This window comes from Lepisma saccharinum, chromosome 20, assembly GCF_977018435.1.
Source record: "Lepisma saccharinum chromosome 20, izLepSacc3.1, whole genome shotgun sequence".
NCBI lineage: Eukaryota > Metazoa > Arthropoda > Insecta > Zygentoma > Lepismatidae > Lepisma > Lepisma saccharinum.
Genome location: NC_139248.1, coordinates 11,077,416 through 11,089,970, shown reverse-complemented (window position 1 = coordinate 11,089,970; position 12,555 = coordinate 11,077,416). Strand labels below are relative to the sequence as shown.

The following is a 12,555-nucleotide window of genomic DNA, read 5'->3' as shown; positions in this document are numbered from 1 at the left end:
GGAATCTATGCAGCAGATGATGGAAGTGCCAGGAGAAAAGGGGTCAGCTGTTGAGGAAAAGTGCAAACGGGTAGTGAGTGCAAATGAGGACCTGAAACAATTGAAAACAATTTGTGATATTCTAAAAGGTGAAAATGCTGTTACCAAAATGAGTCCAGCTACATTAGCTTGTTATATGTATGCTCCAATAACTTCTGTCGAAGTAGAAAGATCATTTTCTATTATGAAAAACATTCTCTCTGACACGACTATGAATGAATGTTGAGAACTTAAAAAAAAATCCTTGTAGTTATGTGCAATCAAGACGGAGAAAATTGAAATGCTCTTCCCAATGTAGATTTTAACATTTTACCAGAAATTATAGATAAAAGTAAGCGACTTCTAAATGTGCCTTTTTTCGGTTTATTTTGCCTTTTTTCATTTTTAGTGCCTATTTACCACATTATAAATGCCTTTTTGCCTGCCTATTTTAACGAAAATAAATGCCTGAACTTCCGGGCTCTAGTTATCATAGTCGAGCCACTGCCCACAAACCCCTGATAACAAAAAAACAAACGGCAGAGACTACGCTGGTGTAAAAAGCGGAGAAACTGGACGATGGAGCAATGGCGGAAGGTCCTATGGAGCGATGAATCAATGCTTCACACTGTTTCGATCAGATGGGAGAGTGTGGGTAAGGCGATTACCCGGAGAACGTCTGTTACCCGAGTGTGTAGTGCCCACAGTGAAATATGGTGGTGGCATCATGTTCTGGGCTTGTTTCAGCTGGCATGGCGTGGGTCCACTGGTACCGGTGTATGGCCACATGACTTCCGTGTCCTACCGAGATATTCTCGACAACTCCACGCTCCCCACGTTGTGGCGTTTCTATGGACACGAAGAATGTGTGTTCCAGGATGATAATGTAACTTGTCATGTTTCCAGGGCTACCATGGAGTGGTATGCAGAAAATAATGTCACCCGACTGGATTGGCATGCTCAGAGCCCTGACCTCAACCCTATCGAACATCTATGGGACGAACTGGAGCGCCGATTGAGGTCGCGATCGCTTCGCCCTTCTACAGTTCCAGGGCTGGTGACTGTACTGCAGGAGGAATGGCGGAAGATCCCACTCGGTGTACTACATGAACTTGTGGCCAGTTTACCACGACAAGTGGCTGCTGTTATCGCTGCCAAAGGCGGACCAACCTCCTGTTGATTGCAAAAAAAGCTGATGGTATCCGCTGACATGTGGTGTCCAATGACTTTCTTCCACATAGTGTAGGTCTATTAGGGGGAAATTAATTTTAAAATGAAATTACTATAATCTCTTTTTGGTTAAATAACTGTTAAGGAAGTCTAAATTATGTAAAGATTTAATTGGATAATTTAATTGTTTATTATTTATTATATTTATATTGTGGGTTTATACTCTTATAATCATTATTTATGTAGTATCAAGCCCTTCAGGCATTTTGTTGTTAAATAAACCTCTATACTATCAAGCCTTTTGTGTATAATTTCTAAACCTACAATTTTACGGCTTAAGCCTTCCACTGCCATATCTTTATATATCTGCTTGGTTAATGTACCGACTTAAGTTGCAAGCAATGTGTCCTAATGAAGGACAATATTTCTTAGTGAATAATTGTAAAGGAAGTGCAATAAGATGCTGGTCATAATGAGGCGTTTGCATTGATTCCTAACCGTACAATTTAAGTAAGGTACTGCTATAATTCTTATTCAAATAGTTTAACTGGCCCTAGTTCTCATCTAAAGAAGGTTTAAACATGGCAGTTGCTTTAATTCTTCACCAAATAAACGGTATAAATGGGACAGTTTTTCAGTCAGCTGCTCTAATTCCTAAGCAAACAGTTCACACAAGGCAGATGCCCACCAAACAAACAATTAAAACAAAGTACTTACACTAACTTTCAACCAAACAGTTCAAATGGCGCAGCTGCCCAAATTCTTAAACAGTTTCAATGAAACAGTAGTTCTAATTCTTAAATAAACAGTTAAAAGAAGCAGTTGCTTTAATTCTTAACCAAACAAAAGATTCGAATAAGGCAGTTGCTTTAATTCTTAACAAAACAAAAGATTCGAATAAGGCAGTTGATTTAATTCTTAACGAAACAAAATATTCGAATAAGGCAGTTGCTTTAATTCTTAACGAAACAAAATATTCGAATAAGACAGTTGCTTTAATTCTTAACTAGTGTTGCCCACGGGACGAGACGGGATAGGCTTTTAAAAATTCGAGACGAGACGAGATTGATCATGTGTCCCGAGACAAACGAATATTTTCGAGACGAGACAGCATTTCCACGAGACGAGACAGGCCAAAGTCTCGTCTCGTGGGCAACACTATTCTTAACCAAACCAAAGATTCGAATAAGGCAGTTGTTTTAATTCTTAACAAAACAAAAGATTCGAATAAGGCAGTTGCTTTAATTCTTAACCAAACAAAAGATTCAAATAAGGCAGTTGCTTTAATTCTTAACCAAACAAAAGATTGGAATAAGGCAGTTGCTTTAATTCTTAACGAAACAAAAGATTCGAATAAGGCAGTTGCTTTAATTCTTAACCAAACAAAAGATTCGAATAAGGCAGTTGCTTTAATTCTTAACCAAACAAAAGATTCGAATAAGGCAGTTGTTTCATTCTTAACCAAACAAAAGATTCGAATAAGGGAGTTGCTTTAATTCTTAACCAAACAAACGATTCAAATGAGACACGTACTCTAATTGTTAACCAAACAATAGATTCGAGGAAGGCAGTTGCTCTAATTCTTAACCAAACAAACAATTCAAATGAGGCATTTACTCTAATTCTTAACCAAACAAAGGATTCAAATGAGGCAGTTGTTCTAATTGTTAACCAAACAAGAGATTCGAGGAAGGCAGTTGCTCTAATTCTTAACCAAACGATTCAAATGAGGCATTTACTCTAATTCTTAACCAAACAAGAGATTCGAGGAAGGCAGTTCCTCTAATTCTTAACCAAACGATTCAAATGAGGCATTTACTCTAATTCTTTACCAAACAAAAGATTTAAACGAGGCAGCTGCTCTAATTCGTAAGCAAACAGTTCAGACCAGACAGCTGTCCTAATTCTTAACGAAACAGAGTAATTGAGCATCTGCCATAATTCTTAACTATACATTGGTTCCAATTCGGAGAATTTAATTATTGAAGAAGTGAATGAGTATGATACTTACCGGGCATGGAACCTGTAAGCACACTTGATGTTCTTCGGGTAACTGGAAGGGTATCGTGGAGAATAGAAACGCCCAATGGACACTGAGTGATTGCTGCTCAGAAACTGATAGTCGCACATAGAGCCTGATATTTTTCGACCGTCAGTCTGGAATGTTCCTGGAAGAAGAGAAACAAAGAATTTAGCAAAGAATAGCATGTTATTCAGCTCAGCTATAAATAACTACAGTCGTCAGAGTAAGAGAGGCATGGGGGAAGGGAGAGGAGGCAATGTCCATCCTAAGTTAAAACGCAAGGCAAGCAGAATTAGCAGCGCTCTGCTAATTTTTGACTCGTTACCTGTGCATTTCCACTCAAATAAATATCAACTGTTCCTCTAAGGCAGCATCTGTTTACAACTGCAGCAGCGCAAATTGTCCCAGGAAGACACACCTAACAGTCTAACTATTGCGAAAGTGCTAAGAGCAATACGCTGCACTTTCCTGCGGCACTGTTTCTAGTTACTTCCAAGCAAGGGCGTTTGCAGATTTTTTTTTTCAGGGGGGCAGAGTCACACAAACTTTTATTATTATTATTTTATTGCTATTATTGTTTTTATATTTGTTGTTATTATTATAATTATTATTTACATTACTATTACTACTACTAATTTATTTTATTTGTTTTTATTTTGATTTGCTTTATTTTACTTAGCTTTTTGTGTCACTTTTGGCTAATTTGCGAAAATGGAGACGAGTGAAGACATGATGAAATTGATGAATGGACACTCACAAACATCCACGCCCAGGCCGAGATTCTAACCCGGGACCCCTAGCGTCGTAGCACGATGTGCTAACCACTCCGCTACGGGGGCCGGCTACTACTACTAATGTATTTTTTAAATTACGTACATTTGAAATTTCCATATTCTGTATATCTATACAATTTGCATAACTGTATACAACATTAATCCATGTAGGACAAAAACCTGCTTTTTATAGTTAGATAATCATTGTAAAATAGACTGTAAGCTTAAATGTTACACTGTTTCAAATAATAATAATAATAATAGTTGCTGTAACTTACGGCCTGTAAGTCACAAGAAAAAAACTTTGTTATAAAATATATCTACAATTTCACTATTCGAATTACATTAAAAATTTCCAGAAATCTCAGGAGGGCCAGTGCCCCACCTAGCCCCTCCCTGCGGGTGCCCATGCTTCCAAGTAATGAGTACGTCAACACCGAGGTTATCTGTCCACTTCTTCCAATATGTATACAGTGGCGCAGGAACGGAGGTACATTGTATCCCCCTTTTTTTGGGGGGGGATGCAGTATTCAACTAAATAATTTGATCCGAATTGTACTCCTTTCAAATCGTTTGACAGCCGCAAAATGCTGCCGTTCAAAGAATCCCCCTTAAAATTGAAAAAAGAAATAAACTATCAAACTACAAAATCAAAAGTGAGTACGAATATCAGGTTGAAAATATTAGAAAACTAAATATTAAATATTACGTTTTTAATAACATACTGGATCTCATAGTCCCTCATTGTGCAGGATTAACAAAATATCAAATTTAGAAATATTAAATTTCCTCTGTTGAAGCATAACATATCTTCCTGTTCTTCTAAATTAGTAACAAAGGGTTTTCTCTTTGCAATTAAATGTACATGCATTGTTGTTCTAATTTCCTAATTCAAAATACAAGGAGGACATAAACAAGTAAGTAGCAGTTGTTATGGTATAATTAAAACGCACCATAAAAATCTTATAATTAGTATTTTTAGCAGACCGGTAATAGTAACAATTAAAAGAAAAAACAAAGTTAAAAGTTGTTTTTCAGGATGTATAAATTGCAATGTGTTTTTTTATTAAGCCCGTAACAAGACTAATTTTCTCCAGGTCGTAGGCATTGAATTCTGTAATACTGTGTAATTTATACAGCACAATTTTGATGCACTTATTTTAATGTTTTTTTTTAAATTAATAAGAAAAGTTTTCACTTACACTACGAATAATTAAAGTCTAGTTACACTAAGTAATAGAAAGTTCCACTTAAAAGCAATCGAATAATATCGGTCAAACTGCATCCTGGACAAACATGCTGTATAAAGAAGCGAATTGCAGGACTACTAAGGGGGGTGCACAAGTATTATCAATCAAGTTCTCCATCATCATGTTTATTCGAATGAATTAATCGAAATGAAAAAGTAGCGCTGAAAACCTCTTCAGCAGCAGCGTACGAAAAAAATGTATTCCATGAAAACATGTACAGTGGGATCCATGAGTATTACCGTGCAAATTGTCCATCGCCATGTTCGTGCACTTTATTTGACCCAATAAGAACTTCAAGAATTAAAAGAAAACTCAAAACAAGCCGTTGACAACTTTTGCACCAGCATACATAAAAGCCCATCTCTTAAAAACACACAGGTTGCAAGAGAAAAATTAATGAAAATAGTCATGGACAATTTGCACGGCAATACTCATGGATCCCACTAGGTTGGACGAGAAAAATTAGTGAAAATAGTCATGGACAATTTCCTGGACAATACTTGTGAATCCCACTATACAAGTACTTGTTAATGTAGGAGCAACCTCATACCAATTCGTAAAAAAAATCCAACTTTACTACGATGACGTAAAAACGGTAGTTACTCTAGACCTAGATCTCATAACGAAATGTCCAGGACTTAAGTACCGTACAATTTTCCGAAGATTTCGTACGTAAATCATAGAGCAACTTAGCAGGAATGTAAGAATTTCATCAGACCTCTTCGAAAGAAAGCTCCCGGTGAAGAATCACCTCAAGATTCACCATTCTTCACGGAAGGGGCAGAAGATAAAGGGAAAGAGCATTATTCGCTCGTCTCCTTCCCTCCAGAGTCTCATTCTGATGATAGATGAGACGAAAAAAGAGCCGCTAGATGTCTCCGTCTACGTCATCCCAGGAGAGGTAGCGTTCACCGCCTTCGTTCAGTTCTATGCGTTCTTTGACCACGAAGTGAATTAAATCCTTGTGCATTTGGGTGTATCTTTGGAGAATCTGCTCAGGTTAAGAGAACGATCATGATATTAGTGCTTTATGTGCATTACTCATCGGTGACAAAGGAATATATATTTATAATTGTATCGCCAACTGTAAGCTGTTCAAGGTACAAAAACTCCAATATAGTATAAGACAGCCACCCAAGAAGGGGTACAGCTTCAAAAAACTTCACAATTCTAACGTCAAGAGAATTGGCCACTCTGTTGCTCGGATGGGTCACCACCAGTACTTCACGTTCCTGGTAATACCTTCCGTTCAAGGAGCCACTCTGTCCTTGTAAGAACTACAAGTACAGTGGGATCCATGAGTATAACCGTGCAAATTGTCCATCACCAAGTTCGAGCACTTTATTTTACCCAACAAGAGGTTCAAGAATTAAAAGAAAACTCAAAACAAGCTGTTGACAACTTCTGCACCAGCATACATAAAAATCATTCGCTTAAAAGCACATAGGATGTAGGAGAAAAATTAATGAAAATAGTTATGGACAATTTGCATGGTAATACTCATGGATCCAACTGTACAACACATTTGACCCTTGTAAGGACCATAAATACAACACATTCGACCCTTGTAAGGACCACAAGTACAACACATTCGACCCTTGTAAGGACCACAAGTACAACACATTCGACCCTTGTAAGGACCACAAGTACAACACATTCGACCCTTGTAAGGACCACAAGTACAACACATTCGACCCTTGTAAGGACCACAAGTACAACACATTCGACCCTTGTAAGAACCACAAGTACAACACATTCGACCCTTTTAAGGACCACAAGTACAACACATTCGATCCTTGTAAGGCCCAACAGTACAACACATTCGACCCTTGTAAGGACCACAAGTACAACACATTCGGTCCTCGAAAAGCCCACAAGTAATACGTATTCGGTCCTCGAAAAGCCCACAAGTAATACGTATTCGGTCCTCGTAAGGCCCACAAATACAACACTTTCTTCACTAATGTCTTTCTATCAGTGTCATCAAAATCGTTCCTGCTCATTGTTGCAATGTTTTTTTTTCATCAGAACAAAAGGTGGGAAGCCCCTGATGTTTTCACATCCTCCCGCTTACATTCAGAAGTATGTGGGTGGGCGGTGCAGGTGCATCCTGAATTGTATTGTTGCAGACTAACGAGGCTCTGGCGTCTGGTTCCACAGCAGGTATAATCCTCTTGTTGCGTCTTGTCCTTGCGTGTTTGAGATTGTCCTTTCATCCCCATCTTCACAATTAGCCAAAAGTGGCAGAAAAGCGAAATAAATTAAGTCAATGAATTAATGAACCAAAGTAACTATACATTTCGGCTTCCTCGCTGGCGTAGTGTCAACGTCATCGCTTTATCGCGTCAAGGGCTCCAGGATTCGATACCCTGTGGAGGCATATTGTGGTTCGGATCCCCTTTAAACTGCAGGTCCAATCCCGATTAACCTTTCTGTGCATAAATTGTACTCAATGGAAATTCAAGCAAATTAACTCGTTAACTGAAAAAGTAACTGTTACTTATTTCATAAAGTAACTAGCTTCGGTTACTCTAACTACTTTAGAAGTAACTAATTATTTCCTAACACGGCTACTTTTCTTTCTTATTAATGCCAATTTGTCGGATTTATTCCAATCTCTTAGCTTTGAATGGCTTTCTAGTTCTGTTGCCACCTACCTGCGTTTCAGGTATACAGTTCCTCTGAGATCAGTAATGAAGCCGTTGCTTCCTGAATTTACACTAACTCCGGTTCCTGACCCCATTGCATTGCGGCCATAACACCCCTGGTTTTCATTAACTCTTGAGGAATTTTAAATCCTCATTTAGTAAGGACAAAGGCTTTAATACGTATAACGTGGAAATTGGAAAACTTTTTTTGTTTCGATACACAAAGGGCCAGGAAAAAACGTACCGAGGGAGTAAGTCTGAAGAGTCAATTCTTTGATAACGGTGCACTTTCACAGCTTATTCAACCCTTTTCCAGCGACGATTCTAATCTTTCAGAGGATTAATCTGGCGGAGGGAGCCTCTAGGATCTTCTCTCATCCGTGGAAACAATTCTCATCTCAGGACTTCTACATCAGAAGTTTCTTCTTTGTCGCTTTTCTTTTTTCTTATTGGCTTGTTCTCATTCTCTTCTTGACTTGCTTTCATATTGCTCTTTTTTTCCGACGTGTTATCTGGCAGAATTCATTTTCTCCTCTTCAGTCTGTTTCTTTCTTGAGGAGAAAGCAATTTTTTTCTTACTGTCCTCGCTTCGAACACAAATATGTTTTCCTGGAAGTTAATCTTAACGTTCGACCAAAATATCCTGAGATTTCTACAGGGTGTCTCAAAAGTTCGGTACCAGACACCAAATTGTAAAAATGACCGTATTATTGAACGTTATCCGTTTTCGGAATACCAGATCGGTCGCGGACCGATGGACACCAACCACGCTCACCCAATTTGAATTCGCTGAAATTTGCATTCTGGGGGTATCTGAAATCTCGGTGTACGGCATGAAGCTTTGTGATCTGGCTCAACTCCGCAACCAGGATAGAGAACGAATGTCATGTCTTAGATCAGGGGTCTTCAATTCGTTAGACCATGCGGGCCACATTAACAATTTCAATGACGCTTGCGGGTCACGAAGCTACACTGCGGTATTGAGAACTGTAAGATGCTGCCATCTACCAGCCCCAAGCGGTACTTTATGCTAAGTACTTTAATTTTTCAAACGGGAACGGGCCAACGCAAAGGGCTCATGCGAGCCACCTCTGGTCCGTGGGCCATGGGTTGAAGACCCCTGCCTTAGATCCACATTGTTTCCCTTTCGCTTAAGTTGTGATTTCGCCTACAGATCATGTTACACAAGATTTGATATATGCTACAGGACACCTCTCTTCCTGTTTGTTATAACAATGAGGATGAATGATGAACAAATGCGGATGATGGGATAAGACACCCATTGATTATGTAGATGCGAATCTAGAACCATTTTTACTACAAGCTCAAGTAGCTAACAATATTATATAAATACAAGCTCTAGACATGTACCTTACTCTAATAGATCTCTTCTTTTCACTGAAGTTAATAATAGTCATATACATACAGTGCCATCTATACATCATCTTGAAAACTACACGGTGATTACATGTGTATTTCACATTAGAATGTCGTTTTATTTTAAGACATGAATACTCAATACACTTGCAATTGACAGGCTTGATCATGTTATATTCTAGACCTCTGATGTTGTAGAGCAAGCGCTAACCATTCAACCACAAAAGGCAGGGATATTGACACAAGTTCTTGAGTCGGTGATAAGCAATGTATTATTTCGATTCCATTTAGCTCTAAGTACTGGGTTCCTTAGGAACAGTAAAGTTGGTGGTCCACATGGACGCCCGAAGGGATGGTCAAGAGGGGTCACTTGCCCCCATCTTTACTCATTTCTGTTCTTCTTTGGTTGTTAACTTCTTTGTACAGACATGTTTGAAAAATCTGTAGCATGGAATTTTTCTAAGTCCAACGTCTTACGAAATTATGTTTGTAGCTCTGAAACAAGGAAGTGTTGTGAAATATACGATACCAATGGGGACGTTATTTCATATTTGAAAATGCTGCATTGGTTGAACTTCCTGTGGACAAGACCGTGAGTCACGCCTTCTGCTCCTCCGAACACTCTGATTGGAGGATCGTATATTTCACAACACTTCCTTGTTTCAGAGCTACCAACATAATTTCGTAAGACGTTGGACTTAGAAAAATTCCATGCGACAGATTTTTCAAACATGACTGTACCTTTTCATCTTGTTTTCTTAATGATAATATCTTTATCTCCTTGTATACTTGCTCTCTTCTTGATCAGTTCTTTCCTCTTTTTCGCACACATTTCTCTCTCTCTACCCCTTTATTTCTCTTCCATATTCCTTTTTCACTATCTGTGAACCACATAAATATGTCTCTCACTTGCTCCTCCTTTCTATGTCTTGTTTTTCTTATTTACTTCCCCTCCCTCCCCTTATTTCTCTTTGTGTGCGTCTCGTTTATATTTCTATTCATTTTTTCATTTCTTCCTCCTCTTGGCTCGTCATTTTTCTTTCATTCTCTCTCTCTCTCTTTTGAAGGATCATTTCTCCCCGAGCTGCAAGAACCAGGCGCAGTATAACCCAGAGCTAGAAACTTTGAATTTTATTACGCTAGGATATTCAATTGTTTGTTCATCCAGGCTCATCCAGCATATAGGATTGGTTATACCGGGTGATCCAAAAGTCCCGGAACGGTCACATATCGTGAAAAATACACATCGAATCGGAAAACGAAAAAATACGTGTTTAATTAGTGAAAGAAAGCTATTCAATGATATCACACTTAATTCCCCACCCCCGCCCCCTGGGGTGGGGCGGGGGGGGGGGGGCAACTGTGAAATTTTAAATGGAAACCCCATTTTGTATTGTAGAATCGGAAAGAGGACTTCATTCAGAGTCCAACGAGCCATCAACCATCCTCCTAGCTCAATTAGGAACGGAGATATGGCGATTTTAAATTTTCGCAAAAGTGAAAATTTCATAAAACCCCCCAATTCAAAGGGACGCTCTGCCCCTAATTGAGTTAGAGTGAAAGCGATTGCAGATTCGGAATCTGCACGTCAAGACGTTTCAATAGAGTCTACCATATACATACTCTAAAATTTAAAATAGCCATATCTCCGTTCCTAATTGAGCTAGGAGAATGGTTGATAGCTCGTTGGACTCAGAATGAAGTCCTCTTTCCGATTCTACAATACAAAATGGGGGTTTCTATTTAAAATTTTACAGTTGCCCCACCCCACCCCCAGAGAGCGGGGGTGGGGAATCAAGTGTGATATCATTGAATAGCTTTTGCTACGCCCTTGGGGTACGTACTAAAAATGTTATTTACCACGGCTATAGAAATATCTTAATCTCAGGGGATAGGTTCTTTATTCGAGAATTCCAAATAAGAAAGCGTTTTATAGCCAAGAGGATATAGTTAAATGCGGATCTATATTCTGAAGACTATACACAATACAGAGAAAATATATAGCGAAGCTTGTATCTACATTGAAATATATATATATGCTGATTCCAAATTTACGTCGGTTATATTCTTCTTATACATATATGAATAATTGAAAGGAAATCATCTTCTTCTTTCATCTCGTAATTTCTGGGAAAGGCTTCTTCTTCTTTTCTTCTTTCTATTTTTGGAAAAGACTTCTTCTTCTTTTCTTTATATTTTTGAAAAATACTTCTTCTTCTTCTTTTCTTCTTTCTGTTTAGGAAAAGGCTTCTTCTTCTTTTCTTCTCACAATTTTGGGAAAAAGACTTCTTCTTTTCTTTCTTTTATTTTATTGTCTTTCCCTTTAAAGCGTAATCTTATTTATTACATATATGCTCTCGCTTTCCCCGCTTCACAAGCTATACTTATAGAAAGATTAGGGGCGTCGCCACCTCCTATGTAACGACCAAAAGGGGAATAGCCCAGGATCGCTAACAGCAAGCCCTGCCTATGGCCAAGTGCGTCTAATAAGAAGCGCAACCGTAAGTGCTTCGGGGCGTCTAATTTGACCACAGCGCCACCGAGGGACGGACAAATACAAAAGCTGACGATATTCTCCTCGTCAGAAGATCAAAAAGGAGAAAGAAATATAAATTTCTGAATTCATTTGCTCACTTATTAACTTTCCTAATTGTTTCATATACGAGCATGTTCTTAATTATCTTAATTTGCTGTTTACAACATTTTATTAACGCCTTCTATAATTTTTATACTCTTCCTTTATGTATTTTGCATTTACTATAATATATATAATCGCTCTTCTCCGCTCCTTGTTTCTACAATGAAATCTGCTCTTCTTTACATGGCGTGCTGCCATCTATCGTCGCTTTCGGGAAACATTTCTTCCTTGCAATTTTTCATTGTGTCGTCGGAACTGGCACGTGACACTTTCTTTCACTTATTAAACACGCATTATTTAGTTTTCCGATTCGATGTGTATTTCTCATGATATGTGACCGCTCCGGGACTTTTGGACCACCCGGTATATAACCATAGGCGTGCGCAGACTAATATATTTGGGGGTGCCTTAATGAGAGTTTCAATTGCTTTTCTGAACAATGTTAGCGTAATGATCGTAACTTCATGTTCCTTTTTCACGGAAACTATTCGACATATGAAGATGAAATTTTAATATTAGTCTCCTAGTATTTGTTATCACTTAAGCACAGGTTTTTCTAACATTGTGACGATATTTATATTATTTAAATATAGAAATAAACAATTGATAATCGATAATGGCACAGAATAACCAATTCGAACAAATGCAATACACCACA

The 12,555-nt window shown here is 38.3% G+C and overlaps 1 protein-coding gene across 1 annotated transcript in view; it reads right to left on the bottom strand.

Annotated features, from left to right (window-relative positions):
* LOC146003812 (suppressor of lurcher protein 1-like) overlaps nt 1-12,555 on the bottom strand; it is a 475,712-nt gene that overhangs the window by 64,592 nt on the left and 398,565 nt on the right. The window contains exon 7 of the mRNA XM_083142232.1: nt 3,200-3,356. Coding sequence (XP_082998358.1) covers nt 3,200-3,356 — 157 coding nt within the window. The remainder of the gene's footprint in view (nt 1-3,199; nt 3,357-12,555) is intronic.